The sequence below is a fragment of the Agelaius tricolor genome, unplaced genomic scaffold, assembly GCF_023055355.1.
Source record: "Agelaius tricolor isolate 1412-34295 unplaced genomic scaffold, bAgeTri1.0.p SCAF_28, whole genome shotgun sequence".
Taxonomy (NCBI): domain Eukaryota; kingdom Metazoa; phylum Chordata; class Aves; order Passeriformes; family Icteridae; genus Agelaius; species Agelaius tricolor.
The window spans coordinates 4,075,995-4,096,178 of record NW_027269288.1 but is presented as its reverse complement, the minus strand read 5'-3'; the positions used below and the strand labels follow the sequence as shown (position 1 = coordinate 4,096,178).

Sequence of the window (20,184 nt, the reverse complement as noted above, 5' to 3'; positions counted from 1 at the left end):
TGTCTTGTGGGTGTCTGCCTGCCCGTGTGCTGTGCCCCAGAGAAAACAGCTGAGTCTGTTGTGTCAGCCAGTGAGGCCACTCTGAGCTGAGATATTGCCAGAGATATGCAAGTACAATTTGTTTAAAGCACACAGGGCACCTCCAGAGCAGCCCACAGGCTTCAGTCCATTTTTGTCATGGACATTCCAGAAACCTTCCATAGCAAAATTGCTTTTTCTACTTCAGACCAGAAAGTGCCACTGCACACAGATGAAAGCCTGACCTTTTTGTTCTGCCTCTAATCCTGTCTGAGCCCTCTTCCAGCTGGAGCTTCTGTGATTCCCAGAGGCAAATTCTTCACTGGCTTCCTGAGATGAGAAACATGTTTTTGTCAAAGTTGGAACAGAAAATAGGACAGGCCAGACTCTGGTTCTCTGCCCCAAAAGGCCACCCTGCTAACACCCCCATTGTGTTACACAGGACTTCAATCCATTCTGCTGCTGCTCCCACTGACCATGACTCTCCTGTCTTGGACAGATGTGGAAGAGGGGAGCCACTTGTAGGTCCATGCATTCCCTCTTTATACAAATTTTGAAAGGATCCAAGATTCAATTGAACACACATGTTACAAAACAGCACAAAAAGGCCTCCAAATCCCTTCTGTAAATTGGAATATTTAATTGAAAATAAGACAGCCAGGGTTTTATTTTGGATTCAGCTTCTAATTTGTATATCCAAATGCAAACCATCTTTCTTCCAGGTACTTTGATTTACCTGTTTTAAAAGAGAATACTTTGTTCTGTGTAAGAGGGTGACAACAGACATATTGTGCAGGAATGGAAAAGCACAAACCTTCCCATCTGTCATTATTTTAGAGCAAACATTCAAAGAGATTTGGGCAGAGACATCCCTTGGCAGAGACATCAGCTTTAGTGGAATTTGATTTCTTTATGAATATTTGAAAGATGGATCTTTCCCAGTTTCATGGAGAGCTGAATATGGTCACTGAGGTAGCAATAGCTAGAGATGCAGGGTAGGAATTCTCAGGTTAGGTCAGTAGTTGGAGCTGCCAAAAGCTGTTTTGCAGTTCTGTACTGTTCTACTTATGATTGAAATTCAGGATCCTGGTACATTTTGTAAAGAGGTAAAGTTTGGGGCATGGCTGGGGAGAAATCAATTCCATGATTACTGAGTGGGTCCTGTTCTTTCCTTTCCCCAGTAGGGATGGAGAAATTGAGCCTCATTTGGCCTGAAATCCATCACCCTAGCTTTCCTCCATTCTATTTTGTATGTGGAAATACTGTGGTACATGATAGCTTAAAAACACAAGCTCATAAAGTCAAGAACATGAGACAAATCCTTTTTGACTTCATTCATGATGTATTTCTGAAGTGCTTGGGAGAACTGAGGCTGATCATGGTTTCAATTTGTATATGCCATGAGTTTATAATGTTGATTGATGTTACTAAATTCAAATATATCATTATTACTTGATTAGAACCAGTTTGCTCCTGTCCCTGGAGGGCCAGATTAAATGAGAGGTGAGTTTAAATAAATGATTGCCTCCTCTGGGAAGCTGTTCTGGCAGGTGGATGCAAAGCTGAGACAAGAAGAAAAAAGCTCAGTGCCCTGTGGCTGTTTATTTGGTAGCCATTCCTTGCAAACCTTTCATATGCATCTGGCAAATGCTTAAATCTGGAATTCCTGCTGCTTGCTGAGGTGGCAAAGGCTCTCATCAGCTCTCAGCTGGCCCATGATGGAGTCCACACTGTGCTGGAGCTCTGAAATGCTGCTTTTCCCTCCCAGAAGTGGGAAACTGTTCACCTTTGGCTTTGGAGATGCTCATAAATGCTCCAACATTTACTCTGCCATAGTTTTATGGTCCAATAAAACCATTTGTGGTTTTATTTTAAACAAGGATGGTGTTGTAAATCTATGAAATTATATGGGACAGGTGGAACAGGAGAGAGGGTTTGATAAGAAACAAAACACTGCTATTTCTGCTTTCTTTTGGGATTTGTGATTTCTTTTTTATTTAAGGCATCCCCTCTTTGCATAACCAATACACAAAGACTGGCTCTGTGTTTCACCTTTTTTTGCTAAATATCCTACTTAGCAATTTTTTCTTCTCTGCTTTCTAATTGATATATCCATAGTTACATAAACAGTAGATTTTAGAGTAAATCTTAAATTTACTCTAAATATTCTAATACTCTAATACTCTTAAATAAATATTCTAATACTCTAATACTCTTAAATATTAGCTTTCTGGCTAATAAAAAATAGGTGATATAATAGGTGATTCCTTTTGCTGCAGCCTAAGCAGCAGGGTTAGCTAAGAAATTTATTGTAACATTTTTCACTGATATTCTAATACTCTTAAATATTAGCTTTCTGACTAATAAAAAATAGGTGATATAATAGATGATTCCTTTTGCAGCCTAAGCAGCAGGGTTAGCTAAGAAATTTATTGTAACATTTTTCACTGATATTCTAATACTCTAATACTCTTAAATATTAGCTTTCTGGCTAATAAAAAATAGGTGATATAATAGGTGATTCCTTTTGCTGCAGCCTAAGCAGCAGGGTTAGCTAAGAAAATTATTGTAACATTTTTCACTGATATTCTAATACTCTTAAATATTAGCTTTCTGGCTAATAAAAAATAGGTGATATAATAGGTGATTCCTTTTGCTGCAGCCTAAGCAGCAGGGTTAGCTAAGAAAATTATTGTAACATTTTTCACTGATATTCTAATACTCTTAAATATTAGCTTTCTGACTAATAAAAAATAGGTGATATAATAGATGATTCCTTTTGCAGCCTAAGCAGCAGGGTTAGCTAAGAAATTTATTGTAACATTTTTCACTGATATTCTAATACTCTAATACTCTTAAGTATTAGCTTTCTGGCTAATAAAAAATAGGTGATATAATAGATGATTCCTTTTGCTGCAGCCTAAGCAGCAGGGTTAGCTAAGAAAATTATTGTAACATTTTTCACTGATTTTTTTTTTTCTTTCAAAACTGATGAATGTTTTTATTTGATTTGCAAGCATTTATATAGGAAGATTGGCAATTTGGATGCCTGTGAGCAATGTGGTGTCTCCTTGTTGGAAGCCAAAGGGGCTGCTCTGGCCTGGCAGCACTCAATCACCACAACTCTTTATTAAAAACATTTCTTTCCTGCTATCAGTTGCTCAAACATATTTGTTGCCAGAATGGTAATACTTCTCAGTGGCACGATGGACCTGCATTGGTTTTCTGAGATTTCTTGAGTCAAGGGCTTGGGGGATGCCTCAAGACAAATAAATCACAAAACTGAGGGAAATGGCCATCAAAGGCAGCTCCTTTTGCCAGAGGATTATCTGTTCCCCCAAGTCTCACAAAGCAGCAGTGCCTTCCAATCCTAGAAGCAGCTCTCAGCAATTCCTCAGAAGGAAAAACAAGCTTGGCTGAGGCTGCTCAAATCTGCCATATTAGAGAATCTTTCTAAGCAAACTTGAGGAGACTGAAAAAAATAAGATGTTATCTACTGGTCTGGATTCTGCATCCAAGCTGCTTTATTGCAAAAATGAAGTTTATTTATTATGTTTGGGATGCATTCTGGCAAGAGGAAATGTGTGTGCTCCCTCATGGATAAGGTTGGGATTGCTTGAAAAGGTTCTATTAAAATAAAGGGTTTCTTCTTCTGATTTTTATGGGAAGATGAGGGAAGTCTGGTTACTTCTGAGTTCTTGAAAATTTAATATATTTTGAGTGACAGAGAATATTGTCAATATCAAGGATAATGGAAGACTGGGACTCTCCCAGGACTGTATAAAAGAGAACATTTCTAGTAAATATTACACATTTATGCCTTGGCTTTGTAGGGGAGGAAAGCTCATTATTTGCATTCTCTTCCCACTGAACACAATAAAGTTGGTGTAGTGGTTTTGGTTTGCCAATTGCAGATTTCTCCAATTTTAACATTTCCCAACCAATGCTGATGAGTGTGGCAGGGTGGGTGCTGGTTAATCACCAATGCAGGTTAATCATTGCTGTGAGGTTGGATTTTGATTCCCAGTTCATCTCTGCTTTCTGGTTAAATAACCTTTAAAATATACAAGCAATAGGAATATATTTCTCTGGAGTATTGTTCTTTTTTGGGATTCCAGCTCAGTGTAACCCCTACAGTTTTGATATCTTAATAATCAAGCAGTAGGTTTACGTAGCTTTTCACTATTAATAAAATTTGAAGATTTAAAATTTTTTGAGCAAGATTTCTATATATTAGCAAGTTTGTCAAGGTAGTCACTTTTTGTTGGGATAGACTGACATATAACAATTGAAAAATGTTTTTCATCAGAAGGCTTGTTTACATTTTAATATCCCACTCATTTTAATATCCCACTCATTTTAATATCCCACTCATCAGGATCAAGTGCTCCAAACAGGTCAGGGCTGGACATGATTGTGACTACAGTACAGATACTGTTTAATAAACAGGGGGGAAATTTAAATTGTATTGTTCTGTGTAATCTAATTATGCAGTGAGCTGAACTCAGACCAAACTTTAGTAATAAGAATTAGTTTTGCAACTGATTTATGCTCATTTAGAGGGAAAGTATAAGGGCCTTCTGTTGTTTTGTTGGTTTTGCTAATCACATTGTTTAATGAATAAAATGTGAAATGGAATGGGTATTAAGCACTGAAATTAGTGCATTAGTTCAAAGTGTATAAAAGTCTAGTTGATGTGAATTAGGAAGTCTTGATATTTCTGTGGTCTCCCACTTGCAAGCATGGGACAGCTCTGTCTTGAAATAGCTTCAGTATATTTTAGGAAGCATTGAAAACACATAATTTTAACATCTTTTCCTTGAGCATTAGTACTAAAAGGCTCTGCTGGCCCCTAGCAGGCAGTAGAGCTGAATACTTGGGTGTTTCCTGGGAGCTATTACCAGTGACCTACCAAACCTATACCTAAAAACTTCTAAAATGCCCTAAAAATGCTCTTTTATACCCTCCTGGCAAGCCTTCAAGTAGGAGATGGGGATGGAGTTTTTTCTAGCTTTTTAACAAACATTACCTGATGAATATGTTCTTCCCTCAGTGCATATGGAGAACAACTGAACTTTTCCTTTCATATTAAACTTAACATTATTCTGAACTGGGAATAATTGCAAGGACATCTGTGAGTAAACAAATATTTAAGTTACTGTCCAGCAGCTTAGCCAACAGCATTGGCTCTCATATCTTGAGAGATGTTTTCCCACCTTCTCCTTTAATCCAGAGAGGTTTTGTAATTATCTTTTTCCTGATGGAAGGAGAAATCCATCCCCTCGATTCTAATCCAGTAAACTGCCCTGATTTCCAGCAGCAACACTGTGGCTAAAAACCCCTGGCAACTCTGCCTGGCTGGAATATGAGCCCTCAGGGCCTTTTCTGAATGTCTGGATGCTTTTCTGCAGTGTTTTTGTTTCTGTTCAGTCTCCAGCATGGTGGCTAGAAAACAGCTCTGTAGTACTTTGAAGAATGTTCTGACATTTAGGGAGGTTCTGTCTGAGCACAGAGTGCTCAGGTCTGCAGGGACAGGAGCAGTGCCTTCATGGAAGGAAGGTGGAAGAGAAGGAAAGTACAGAATGTTTTATTTTCTTCATGTGTGTTTTGAATGTGCCAGATTAAAATAGTGTGTGTACAAAATAGGCTGGGAGCATATTGTGTTTGTGGGGTGCCCCAGTGAAGGCAGGAATGATGAGTCTGACTCCATGTTCTCAAAAGCTAATTTATTATTTTATGATACTATGTTATATTAAAGAATACTATAATATACTAAAGAATACAGAAAGGATACAGACAGAAGGCTAAAAAGATAATAATGAAAACTTGTGACTCTCTCCAGAGTCCCCACACAGCTTGGCCCCAATTGGCCAAAGAGTGAAAACAACTCCCAGCAGAATCCAATGGAACAATCACCTGTGGGTAAACAATCTCCAAACACATTCCACATGTGAGCACAACACAGGAGAAGCAAATGGGATAAGAATTGTTTCCCTTTTCTCTGAGGCTTCTCAGCTTCCCAGGAGAACAATCCTGGGCAAAGGGATTATTTCAGAGAATGTGAATGCCACAGGAGCAGGGAGTCCCAGCATTTACTGCTTTTGCAGAAATGGTCCTAAGCACAGGGAAAAGCAGCTGCTGGGAGAGGCCTATCCCAGTCAGAGGCTGTGAAAAATGCCACTTGTTTTTAAAATTTTAGAAGTTTAATAGTAATAAAATGGTTAGAAAAATAATAGTATAATCAGAGTAATAATAATTTGGACAATTTGGATTAGGACAATACGAGACAATAAAAACAAAGAGTTATGGACAGTCTGGGTACCTCTTTCTGGGCAAAATAAGCCCAAAAAGGGACCCACGTTAACAGAGGATTAACCCTTAAAAGCAACAGCCTGTTGCATATGCATACAGCTCATCCATGATGCATAAATTCCATCCAAACACAGGATTCTGTCTGGGCAGTGTCAGCTTCTTCCTCTGAATCCTAATGGTGTTTTCAGTGCTGAGCAAGGCAGGGAGAAGTTCATTTCTTCTGATGAGGGAGCAATAAATTCTCTTTCTCTGAAAGATTCAGGTGTCCTGTGGCTGCTGTCTCACTGTGAGTCCTTTCTTTAAAGAAAGCATCTTACAGAGCACAGTTTCTATTTTAACATTTTGTTATAACCCAAAACTATATTTAACACACTACTTAAGAAAATCAACACAGCATCACTTTCTAACATAACACATATCATATTCATTTTAATATTTGTAAAAAGCCAATTATAAAATACACATTTTTCACAGAGGCTTATCCTAGTCCACAAAATTACCTGTCACTGCTCACTGTGGTGTAGATAATTTGTTACAGGAGAGTAATTTATGATTATTAACTACTGCTGTGTATTCTTGTAAATCAAAGTCTTTCTCCTTTCCCTCCCCATCTTTTCTTTCCCTTTGCTTAAACCTAACCATAAATAGATTTGAGACAGTTAATTCTGCTTTGGACAGTCAAGAAAATAAGAAACAAAAGGAGTAATTGCACCAGGAAGTGGCAGGAGAGCATTGCTAATTGTCAGATAATAAAAGAAAATGGTCAATTTTGCCAGGAAGTGTTGTCAAGAAAGATAACTTGGAAGTAATTAACAGTCTGACTTGCTGGAATGTGTCTGCCAAGGGCTCTTTAAGTCATCAGGTCATGAAATGTGGCAGCCATTTATCACTTTGATGAGGCTGCTGCCAAGCTTTCCCTTGGGAGAGCAGCTGGAGTTAGTGTGGGCTACTTTGTTTAAAAAATGACATGGCTCTGTTGTAAGTGCTTCCTATTGTGGGGTGCCTGTCATCTTGAGCTGTGATTATGGAATATTCTTAGTCTGGCTAAATCTGATTTTAGTTCAACCAAAGTGAAGGCCCAATATGCAGGAGTATTTTCCTTAACCTGCACAGGTCCCCAGAGTATGTCTGGGATCTTGCTTCTTTACTTGTCAGGAGAGGAGGCTTCCAGAGACAGAAGAAATGCAGCACTCATTTGAAAATAATCCCCTTTTTTTTGTCTGTGTGTTACTCCCTTCAATACTTTAGATTTGCTTCTCTTTACTGATCTCCTGCCCTCTTGTAAGGGGGAAGTCCTGGAGCCATTCTGATGATGGCAGGCAGGAAAGAGCATTTCTGAGAGCTGCCTGTGTCTGTGGTCCTATTCAAAACCCATTGAAAGTCTCTTTGCACTGCTCTCTGTTGCCATGTTTTGTTTTGTTAATTTTGCTGTTTCCATTCTGTGCAAACCCAGGGCTCTGGGAATATTTCTGTGTCTGCTCTGGGCTGCCCTGACCCCCAGGGCAGCACTGACTCTGACCCTCATCCATGGAGAAAGTTTCCCAGACTTCAAGATAGACTGGAACCCACAAAAGTGTGAAACAGATTCTAGAGAGCAGTGCAGGTGTGACACTGGGTGAGAAATTGAGGTTTGGGGTTTTTAGTGTGTTGTGGATGGCAGCAAGATGGAGGGCACAGGGTGTTGTCCTGGATTTCTTCTTCATGCTGCTTCTTCCTCCATCTTCCTTGGGTTTGGGTGGCATTTTGTAATTGGGCAGAAAAGTCCCCATTGCAGCTCTGTGGGATCAGTTATTGGGTTATAAAAGGGAAAATAATCCAGATGTCAGCTCTTAACTGGACAGTTTAGTCTGAAAAGCCCTTGTACCAAGAGATTATTGGCCATTTTGTGCCTTCTAATGAAAAGCTGCAGAACTCCCAGCAGTGAGACTGTTTTACTGGTAAGAAATAATAAACACCTGAGTGTGAACATGAACTCCTGTCTCAGTGCCTTCACTCCAGACCCAGAGGAACCCACAACTGGGACCCCCACACCATTCCAAACCTCAGCTGATGTCAATATTGGGCTGTAGGATGGTTGTAGGTGCTCAGGTGTTGTGATGTTGTTTTGAACAATTTGCACTTCTGGTTCTCCAGAGTCAGTAGGGAAAGAGGAAGGCAATGAACCAGAGGCTGTTCATAAACAACCTTTATAAAATAGCAGAAGCTTAATAAAAAGTTAATTTCCTCATTAAATTGGGGATTAGGAGTAGTGCTACTCACTGAGTACCCCATTTCTGATAGTAACATGAGGAAACAAATGTGAACTAGAAATGATTTCAGAGAATAGCTGTACATCAGGTGTCGTGAACGGCGGGAGAAATGCGACACACCATATGCGTGAATAGTAAATCTCAAAGTTTATTGAAAACTCACACATATTTATATTGGTGTTAATGAAGCTTATACATATTGCAAAAGTTGGGTTCATTATTGGTTAAAGCGCACTTAGATCAACTACACTTACTTCTATTTTCTAACAATTATTTTGCTTCTATGTTTACATTCTTCTAATTTTTCTATTTAAGATAACTACATTTTTAGTAAGCGATTTTCTCTCATGTCTTCTTGTTTCAGAGAAAGTCACTGTAACCTTTGTCAGTAATTAAACACTAGTTACTCAGTTCTCAACTTGTTTCTTTTATCTTTATCTATTAGTATCACATCGAAATATCTTTTCTCAACTAACTAATTATCTAAAAAGTTCTCTACAATCAGGAACTAGAGAATCAGGTTCAAGAGCAACCTATTTCCTTGTGCTTCATAAAATTCAGCAGGCCTTGCAACACAAGTGATTCCCTGGTACAGACTGAGGATTGGTTGTGATGGCAGCAGTTTCTGGCATGTTCTTGAAAATCAGCAAAAGAAAAGTGCCAGTGCAGAGGCTTTGTATGAAATGTGAAACTGAAATTAGGGTTGCACACTTTATGTAATTTCCTGGTGACATTTGTCAGCTATTTTAATGATACAGACTGTTTCCTGCAGCATTAAATTCCCTGCTTTGACTTTCAGAGGAGTTAGTAGTCTGTTTAAGAGAATAGGGAGGAAAAAAGTTACTACTGTAAAACTCTTCAGTAGAGCTGTTTGAAAAATCATGCCTTTAAAATTATTGGCAGCTATTCTTCTCTCTGTGCAGGCTGTTACATAGAATTGATAATCAGATATGTACCATCTCTATTTTGTGTCTTTTGTGTCTTCAGACTATGTGCAGAGAATGTGTGCACCTATTATTTTGAAAATATATGGTCACTGTGTGCCTTATGTAGTTGAATTGTTCATGTGGAAATCTAAACAAAAAGAGTGTCCATTGCTCATTCTGAATGATAGACCTTGATGTTATCAAGTAGAAGCTTCTACCAACCCCAAGTGTGTTAAATCATCTTTCTTTTCCTCCCTTTCCAGCATTAACAATAAACTCCAACAGCCAGAGGCAGCTGCTGGTGTGCTGGAATATGCCATGAAGCACTTTGGGGAGCTGGTGAGTCCTACTGGATAATCCACTTCTTCCTGGCCTGTGTTTTTATGCTTTCTGGACTTGGTTTTTTGGTGGGTGGAGGTGTGTTTCCTTAATCAATCACATTGAGGTTCTATCCCTTCTTAGAATATTTCATTGTTCATAAAGAAAGGCCTTTATAGGGCCTTTCTTTAGTTTTTTTTAAGTCTTTTTTTGTTTGTTTGTTTTTTTAGTTCTTTTCTGTTCTAAAGAAAAGCTGCTTACAGGGATGGTCAGTGGGCACTGCAGCAAATGCTGGGTACAGGGAGGGCTGCACTGCAAGAAGCTGATTTGGAGGAGAATTTTGCAGCATTGGTGGTGCAAAATGCAGCTGTGAGCAACCAGCAACTTGAAGATATAAGTACTTTTATTGAAGATATAAGTCCTTTTATTGAAGATATAAGTCCTTTCATTGAAGATATAAGTCCTTTTATTGAAGATATAGGTCCTTTTATTGAAGATATAGGTCCTTTTATTGAAGATATAAGTCCTTTTATTGAAGATATAAGTCCTTTTAGTTAGGATAAGCTGGGAAGGGAGTGAGTGAGAGAGTGAGTTCTTGTTCTAAGCTTAAAGGATTTGAGAAACTGCATCAACACCCTCAAGATAAGGATTTAATGGAAGTTAACCTCAAGTCTCTCAAAAGTGTTCAAGTATTATTTAGAATAGCAAGTTAACCAGTTCCTCATCAAAATGAAATAACCCCATTTTATATTTGTTGTGTGTCTTTCTCAGAATGATGTACCTTTTATTATTTCTTCTCATTTTATGAGTCATTGAATTTGTGTTCAAAGACCAAACCACCTATGCTCTCCTGATAGTTCTACTGGTAAAAAAGATGATTTTGCAGTGGTAATTGGTTTAGGATAATTTGGAAAAGGAAGGCAGCCCTGGAGCACACTAGACCAGCCTCTCTAAGCAGGAACCACTAGAAAGTGGGAACCAGGTGTAAGCACAAAATGGTGGAAATGCTCTGGTGTAGGATTATGTGTGGTTTTGACCTAGACTGGAAAATGAGCCCTTTCTGGGACAAGTACAGACTTCAAAACATCTTTGCAGCTTCTTATAATTCCTTGGGTGGATTGAGCAAAGTTCTGCATTACCTAATTCTGACTTCACTCTTTAGCAGCAACAGTCTAGCAGTGAGTGTAGTTCAAAGCACAGAGCTTGCCAGAATTGAAATTAAATGAAAAGCAATAAAGAGGAGCTGTGAGCTCTACTTTCAGGGATGTAATTGAAATATGACTTAGCTGAGAAGTTAAAGAGCTAAGTGGAAGACCTGGCATGCAAATTGTGGTTTATAGTGACCCTGCCCACAGGTCTGGGAAAATAATCTGCTCTGCAGCCTATGTCAAGACATGAGCTGCCAAAGACTGAGCAGAAAAACACTGGCAGAGAAAAACGTGGAAATATATTAAGGCATTTTATTTCTTGAAAATGAGAAACAAAATCCAGAAAGAAGGACTGAAGAGAAGGGTTTAGCTGGTATGGATCATTGCTTGGCTAACTTTTAATGGCTTTGTTACAAACCATTGCCTTCCCTTGTGGAGGGTGTGATAACTTCAATACTGTGCCTGCTGTATGAACTAATTGCCTTGCAGTAGCCAGATGCAAAGTTTGGCCTTTTTTTCTAATTGGTCATTCCATTCCTGAACACAAGGCTGTTTTTCTTGTTTGAATGCAGGTGTGTGCAACAATGGGAAGTGGAATATGTTACAGATTTACCCTTTCTCCTGTTCCACTCACTCTACCTCTCCTAAAGAAAAGCACCAGCTGCTGATGTGGTGTTTCAGTGGCACTGAGTCAGGGGGTGATGCTGGATTAATCCCTCTGGTAAACCTGAGTTCATTTCTGGGCAGGTGGAGCAGTGCCAGGATTCCAGTTTCCACATTAGCTCAAGGCTCTTCTCTGTGTCACAGAAGTCCATGAGGTTATTTCTAATGATAAAAGGGTGAAGTGACCAGCACAGACACAGAATTTTCTAGAAAAAGCTGTGGTAGTTAATACAGAATGATCAACATTAATCCTGCTGTTTATTTTTACTTTTTTTTTTTCCCTTCCCTTAGGAAATTCAAGCTACCTGGTATGAAAAGCTTCATGAATGGGAAGATGCTCTGGTGGCCTATGACAAGAAGATGGACACAAACAAAGATGATCCTGAGCTGATGCTGGGACGGATGCGGTGCTTGGAAGCACTTGGTGAATGGTAAGAGGGGAATGCCTGAGGACTAAGGAAAATGGTGTCTTTGTGTTCTCTGGATGCTGTCATTCAGGTACAACATTCTTGCCTGAATTCCTATTTACTCCCACTTACTTTGAGTATTTGTGTAGCATTTCACTTTGTTCATTGAAGTCAGAATTGGTAATGACATCTCTAAGTCAGAACTGGTAATGACATCTCTAAGCCCTTTGGGATTGGTCATCTGGTGAGTTAAGGTGTCTCTGGAAGAGAATCTGCAATCTTATCATCAGGTCAACCCCATTTATAACAGAGAAAGACATTGTAGATAGAGGAAACATTAACTGAGCAGAACTTGTCAGAGAGGATCATAAAAAGAGCTCATTGTGACCCTTCTTTTTAAACTCTGATTAAAACATGAGAGATTTCTGTGTTTATTCAGTGTCAGACCTATGCCTTGTAGAAGGATGAGGTTTTCCTTACTAATCTTGTTCTTTCTAGCATTTCTTAAGCCATCTTTGTGGACATTTAGTATTTCAAGTTCTGTGTCAAACTTCTGTTGTCAACACATAACTGATTCCAGTCAGTGTTTGTGACAGGGTTAGCTGCTGGTGACTTACAGCTTACTCCTTAACTGGGGGCTTCTGGTTTTTCTGGCTATTTAATTAAAAGAAGGTAATTGGAGAAGGCACCCTGCTCACTGTGGCATGCAGTTCTAGCCAGGGGCAGGTGTGGGTTCATCCAGGTTCCGCCTTTCTCCTGAACTTTGCATGTGACAAGCTGTCTCCTGATGGGTCCTGACATGAACCCAGGGGATGGCACCACAGTGAGGAGATTCCTCTTCACTAAAGTCATTTTACTGCTGGAAACAGAACTGCTTGAGAAACCTAATTCTGGCAGAATTTTTCTGCTCTTTTTGTTTCTAAACAAGGGTGAGACATAGAGGGTGTAGCTTTTCTAGGAGGGAAAATAGGTCCTCTTAACTGGGCATTCCTCAGTCAGCTTTTATACAACTGGGTATTCTCACCAGGGATTTGAAGAGTTTTTCCCCCCTGCAGGATGTTTATTTGTGTTAAGTGTCCTTTCTGAACCTCCTACTTATTCATGTATCAGCAACAAATCTGTGGAACAACAAAAGGACAATTTTCTTCTGTTGGTGCTAGATATCATGAATATATTGGTAATCTGTAGTGATGAGAGCAATCAGAGTCTCCAAGTTCTCTTGTGGGGCTGGACTCCAACTCTGTGCAGGTGTTTTTACAATTCAGAAATGCTTTTGCAAAGGGCTGTCTGCTGCCCTGCAGCTGACTCCAGAGAGGTCATCCTGAGCCTGAGGATTCCACAGTTTGGCTGCTGATGCTCTTCAGTAGCATTCAGCTTGACTGACTGTGCTGCTGGAGTCTGCTTCACAGGCTAAGGCAGATAATCTAGAATTATTTTGTGCAGCATCACCATTTCAGTCCTCTGCTGGGATATTTTTAAAGTACAGCCAAAACATTCTTAGCCTCATACAGTTATTCCTGTAGGACCCATAGTGTTTATCAGCATCTAGGAGCTCCTGATTTACTGCTGTTGCTAGGTTTGGCTTGGCTTTACATTTGCTTTGGGTTTTTTTCCCCTCCTGGGCCATTAAGCTGTCAGAATTACTGTCTTGCCTGTGGCAGCCCATTGGTTCTGTTTGACTAACTCACCTTCCTTTTTGGGAGGGGAGAGGATAAGCCCAGGGAGAGCAAGTTGTGCTCCCTCACAGTTGGCAGCTGTTTCACTGCTACAGAGTATCCAGCCTGAGAAATCCTGGAACTGCAACACCCAGGGTAATTGCTTCTATTAGTGCAGCATTCACAGTTGATTTGAAAGAAATAATATAAAAAATCCTGATGCTTCCTCTCCACTGGAGATGAAAGGCTCAGATGCCCTCCGAGATCCTGCCATGACAAGTCTTCATCTGAGGTTACAGCAACATTCTTTCTTCAGTCTTTGTCTTCAGACTTGATGTGTTCATTCAGAATGTTTGCTAGTAGGAGCCCTGCCCAAGCTATCCAGATCTGTGTTTCTTCTCCTGACACTTGCAAAAATTTTAAGCATCCTTTTTTTGGTGGTTTGTTCATTTTCTTGAGAATTTTTTTTTCTGTATTTATAAATTGGCATTTTCAGTCCAATTTTAAAGCAGGCATTAACAGTCACTGAGGAACAAATGCAAACTTCTCTTTGGATGTGTATTTTCAAAACATAGGTGTACCTTAAAATTATTTTCTGATGCTAGGATATTTGTCATCAAACGAGCATGGTTGAGTTGGCCAGAGGAGTCAAATATAAATATATATAATATAACAGTGAGGCTGGTTGTTGTCTTATCAGTGGGAAATGGTTGTCCAATGAGGCAGAATTCTTGAAAGAAGCTTTTTTCCTGATCAGAAATTGTGGATTCTTCTTAGGGGGCAACTCCACCAGCAATGCTGTGAGAAGTGGACCCAGGTGAATGATGAGACTCAAGCTAAGATGGCCAGGATGGCTGCTGCTGCTGCTTGGGGCTTAGGTAATGTATCCTTCTGTGCTGGCCTGCAGCAGCCCATGAGGTGCAGGCCCAGATGGTTTTAACTTCTTCCAGAACTACAGAGCACAAGAAACAGCAACATCAAGTAACCCCATTATTTACATTGGGAAATGGAGTGAGTGTCTGTTGTATGTGCAGGGACCCTCGTGGCAGGGAGGAATGATGAGTCTGACTCCATGTTCTTAGAAGGCTAATTTATTATTTTATTATACTATATTATGTTAAAGAATGCTAAACTATACTATACTAAAGAATACAGAAAGGATACTTACAGCAGGCTAAAAGGATAATAATAAAAACTCTTTCTCCTGAGTCCCAACACAGCTTGGCAATGATTGGCCAAAGAGTGAAAACAGCTCACAGCAGAATCCAATGAAACAATCTCCAAACACATTCCAAAGGAGCAAAACACAGGAGCAGCAATGAGATAATGATTGTTTTCCTTTTCACTGAGGCTTCTCAGCTTGCCAGGAGAAAAATCCTGGGTGTGGAGATTTTTCAGAAAATGTGAATGTGACAAGTGTCATTCCATATTGAAGTCCTTTGGAAAACCTGCATTTACATCAAGTCTCCCATTGTGGTCTCCAGTAACAGAGTGGTCTGAGCAGATGAGTGGTTGCTTAAATTCTTGTTTTTGCTTGGCTTTGCACTGAACTCAGGCTGGAAATAAGATAAAAAGACTTTCTCATATTTGTGGCAGACTCTTATTTAGAACAAGAACAGTATCTGCTGAACATTTTAGGGGTTGTGTCTGCAGAGTAGACAATCTTAAGTGAATAAATCTATAGTGGTTCAAATGTCCATTTGTGTTGTTACAAGATATTTTCTGGAGAGGCTGATGGATCACTTGCTCTCTGCCAGCCTTTGCTGAGAAAAATTCATCTTTTGCTTTGCAGGGCATTCATTCATTCAAATGCTCTGGAAGTGTCAGAATTTTAATTGTTTCATCACAAAGAATGAAAGAACCTTTTCCACCAGGATAACAATTTGTCTAGAAGAAAAATGCTTTTTTTTCTTGTCTGTAGCTATGTTTATGTATATAACAGTGTCCCTACCAAAGACAAGCTGTTGGAGAGCTGACTTAAATGCAAAAGTACCACATTTAAATGCAAAAGGCTACTCCTGTTCTGTTCCCCCATGGCAGAGAAGGATGTTGTGTTGCTGAGGATATCTGTGTCTCTGCAGGTCAGTGGGACAGCATGGAAGAATACACCTGCATGATCCCCAGGGACACCCACGATGGTGCTTTCTACAGGGCTGTACTGGCACTGCATCAAGACCTTTTCTCACTGGCTCAGCAGGTAATTATCCTCTTCATTGGTATCCCAACATTTGCTTGAAGATGTTCTAGGCTACAGAGTTTCATGGAAAAACAGGCTGTAGTAAAGCAGTTGGCTGTAACCTATGAATTCCCAATAATGTGTTTTCCATGGATATCTTAGACCTTGTATTTCCAGAAACATAGCAATGAATGTATTGACAAATAGGAGTGGTCCAGTGCTGTAGAACATTAGAATTCCTCTGCCATTTTTTGGCTTCTTTTACTTCTGTGCCTCTTTTCTAGACAGGCAGGACACAAGGATTATCTCAGCAGAGGTTCTGTTCTACAAGGCACTGACTGTAAATTTCCAGGAATGCCTGAGACACCTGTAAGATTCCTAATGGATTTTTGTGCACTTCTGTCTCTTACAGCTTTTTCAGTCAAGTGCTCATATATATCATGTACAATAATCTTCATTTTTCTGCTAGCACTGATAAATCTCAAATCTTAAATCGAGGTACCAAGGCAAGGAATGAGTCTATTAAACAGAGTAATTTGTATTTGTAATGATTGTATTTGTAAATTAAACAGAGTAATTTGTATTTGTAAGGATTGTATTTGTAATGCTTGTTTGTCACAGAGGAGATTTGCAGAGTGACTCTGTAGATGTGAAACGTGTTGTTTACTTTCCAAGGAAGCTCAAGTCCCATTTCTCAAAATTCTGTGCTGGCTTGCCAGCTTAGATAAAGGAGTAATTCAATCTGTGCTGTCAAAATCCATAAATAGATTTTTGGATGATGTGCACAGTAAAATTAACCAGGCATTCAAAAAGGTAAAGTTTGTGATTAACCTTTAACATTTTGAACAGGAAAAGCTATAGGTGAGAGATTATATAATGACTAGAACTAGAGCAGGATTTATTTCATGCTTGAAGAGCCTGTCTTAGTTTGAGGATGAGAAATGAAATTTGCTGTCCTGTAAAATTCATAAAATCCTGTTGGGTTATGTAAAACAGTAAAGCTATTTTCTTTCATTGTGTGGTATCAAGAGACATTTCTTTAGGCTCTTTTTTGTAACCAACTCTTTTGCACTAAAATGTGAACCTTTCCTCTACAAATGTTGTTAATGATGGTCTCTACAATCACAGTAGGATTAGAAATACTGCAAACTTTGATTTTCTAGGAAGACAAATTTCAAACTGTGCAGGTGATGAATGAAGGTCCTTGACTTCCCTTATAGATGCCCTGGCCACTGTTTTCCTGTCCAATCTTTCTATTTATGGGATCCTTTTCTCAGAGAGAGCAAAGTGACAACAATGCCAGCTTTGTTCATGAGATGGAACAGCAGCCTCAGCAGCTGACTCTAGATCAAGCCCACCACCTGTGAGCAATATCTTCTTCTCTTTCAGTGCATTGACAAAGCCAGAGACCTGCTGGATGCTGAGCTGACTGCCATGGCAGGAGAGAGCTACAGTCGAGCCTATGGGGTGAGTGGAGCTCCCAGCTGTCAGAACCCAGGACTGGCTGGGCTGCCCTGGGGGACTTGGGACCCTGCAAGGGGCTCAGAGAGCTTGGCATGGAGTCAAAGACCCCTGGGCCTTGGATTTTAGCCCTTGGAAAAAACTGGCAACTTTGTGTGAGGATGTGCAAGCCACAAGAGTTTGAGTAGGATGAGAGTTAATTTGTCACAGGGTGGAAAAGTAGAATTTTGGGGATTTAGAATGGGGGTTCAAGAGGGAAGATGGAGGAATCTGGGTGTGTCCTGTCCTTCTTCTCCTTCTTCTTGTCCTCCATCTTCTGCTGTGATGGTGGCACTGTTTGATTGGTTTAGGATAGAGACAGACTGTCTAACATAGGTGATAGGTATTGGAAAATTATTGTAAATAGAGTACACTTAGTTCTGAGTATAAAAAGCCAACACCACCCCAAGGGCAGGGACTGTGCCACAAACTGACCTGCCAGACAGATCTCAGCAGGTCAGAGAAAGAATGGAACAGATAAGAGAAAATAAACAATCTTGAAAAGCAGAACCAACAAATCTTGACTTCTTCTTCAGTTGCAGGGCTGGGAAAAAAGAGACTTTCTAATACCTCAGGAGCCATTTCAGCAACACAAAACACAAGACTCAGCCTTCATTCCCTTCCTTCATTGCTGCCTCAGACTATCTCTAAAAGTTGCATGAAACTTCAGAGTAATGCTTGTCTCCAACATAAGACCTATGTAGGCCCACAAGCTAAATGGCTTTTGTCAGATAAAAAATACAACTGTGCAGGAGCAGCTTTGGGACAAACTAAAAGTGAGTGAAGTGAGGTCCACCACCTCCAAAGAAATAAGAATTGGCACTTAGGAATGTCAGTAAGAATTGACATGTAGTGTGAGTTTGAATCAGCAGCTCATCTAGGTACCAGGATATCACAGTTGGCCCTTTATCTGTTGGGTAGCCAATGTACTTAAAATTTTGATGCCAAAATACTGCTCCTTAATGATAGATTTGTTCTGCAGTGATTGGGATGGAATGTGATTTTTTTCCTTCAGGCCATGGTATCCTGCCAGATGCTGTCAGAGCTGGAAGAGGTTATCCAGTACAAACTTGTCCCGGAGCGCCGTGAGATCATCCGCCAGATCTGGTGGGAAAGGCTGCAGGTACATCCCTGAAAGGGCCAGGATGGAGATGCTGATGGGCTGGCATGAGCAGCTTCCTTCTGAGTCAGGGTGGTGGCTCAGCAAATCTTTGCATGGCTCTTTCCATCCATGCTCACCTGGCTCTGTGCCTTTCTGCTTCTCCTCATTGCCTGGGTTGTTCATTTGGGCTTCTTTTTTTTATTTTTCAAATTAATGTTCCTCATATGATACTTTAAAAGGGTGAACTAAGCCTAAGAGAGACACCAGTAACATCCCCAAGGCTGCTTATCTCAATATTGGATGATATCTGGAAATACTGGTTTAGATCAAGCTAGTTTGAACTTCTTACCTGGCTGGCTGGATTTTAAGAAGTGAATTCTCTCCAAATGTTGGAAAACTGGTCAGAGAATTCACATGCTCGTAAAATAAAAGATTATCCTGTTCCTTTTGGACCTCTTACAAGAACATTTCCAGCTGATTGGTAACATTTAGGGTCATTACTTAGTGGTGGAATTGGCAGTGTTAGGTTTATGGTTGGTCTTGATAATCATAAAGGTCTTTTCCAACCTAAATGATGCTGTGATTAACCTTGACCTTTCAGAAGAGACTTTTAGCAATGTTGATTTTTCCAGTATTGAAAGAAAAGTTTGTGCCTTTCTTTGTGCCTTTCTAAACACCAAAAATCCAAAGTACCTCTGAAAATTTAAATCAGAGAAATATTTGACACTTATTTCCTTACAAGAGGCATCCCTACAGTGAAAGTGAATATCCTCAGATGCAGTAGGACATCCAAGATTACTGTTTAAATAGAGGTGGGTGATTCCTGCTAGAGAAGGGGATAAAATTAAAAAAGGGTATAACTAAGGTAAAATGCTGCCTGAAGGAGGAGCTGATCCCTGAGCAGAGTTCTTCACTGGCAGTGCTATAATCTGCCACCTTATGAAAGCCTGCTGTATATTTTTTAGCTGTTTGGGAAAGTGTGACAAAGCTTTTAGTCTCCCATCTGCATTCCAGTCTGGAAAAGCTCAGGGCCATTCCACTGGGGTAGAGAAGCTGGAGTGGCAGGAAGTGTAATGTCTGAATATAGCTTTTTATAGTCCTGAAAGCAGTACAAACAGTTCTTGAATGGTTTATAGATGTTTTTTAATAGTTTTTAAATGCCTATTGGAAGAAGTTTATTTGGGTGTTAGGGAACAAGCTTTGCCTAACTTCCCAGTCCTCAATTTGGGAGAAAAGAAAAAGGGAAAGAATAACTTCTTTGGTGCTAAGGTCCTTGTTGTCATTGGAAAAATCTTTTGTTTACCTCAAAATCAAAAAGTTTCAAAGTTTCTGGCTGAATAGAAACTTTGGGTACACTGTTACCCTGTACTTGGCCACTGCATCAAGCACCATGGATTTAGTTGTTACATCCCTTCCACAATTCTACTTCTCTGTAATATCTTTGAATGTTTGAAATACAGACTCATCCTCCTCTCTCAGTGTTGTGCCTCTCCCATCAGACAGACAAGAACCAGACAATGCTTGCACAAGCAGCACAGCAGTTGGAGCTGCAGTTTCTGGCAAAAAACCAGTTCAGAGGTGCCAGCCTCCAAAAGGAATGCATGCAAGGCAAAGAAAAAGGGCAATGACAAAAATATCTTTGCAACCATTTGGTTTTCTACCATCTCCACGTTGAGATTTAAACCAAGAATAGGTGGAGAAGGCACTTTG

The 20,184-nt window shown here is 39.9% G+C and overlaps 1 protein-coding gene across 4 annotated transcripts in view; it reads left to right on the top strand.

Annotated features, from left to right (window-relative positions):
* Positions 1-20,184, top strand: part of MTOR (mechanistic target of rapamycin kinase) — a 74,536-nt gene that overhangs the window by 33,681 nt on the left and 20,671 nt on the right. For all 4 annotated transcript variants that reach the window (XM_071448795.1, XM_071448791.1, XM_071448793.1 and 1 more), the window contains exons 29-34: positions 9,769-9,844; positions 11,926-12,065; positions 14,474-14,574; positions 15,778-15,893; positions 17,262-17,339; positions 18,388-18,495. In XM_071448795.1, coding sequence (XP_071304896.1) covers positions 9,769-9,844; positions 11,926-12,065; positions 14,474-14,574; positions 15,778-15,893; positions 17,262-17,339; positions 18,388-18,495 — 619 coding nt within the window. The remainder of the gene's footprint in view (positions 1-9,768; positions 9,845-11,925; positions 12,066-14,473; positions 14,575-15,777; positions 15,894-17,261; positions 17,340-18,387; positions 18,496-20,184) is intronic.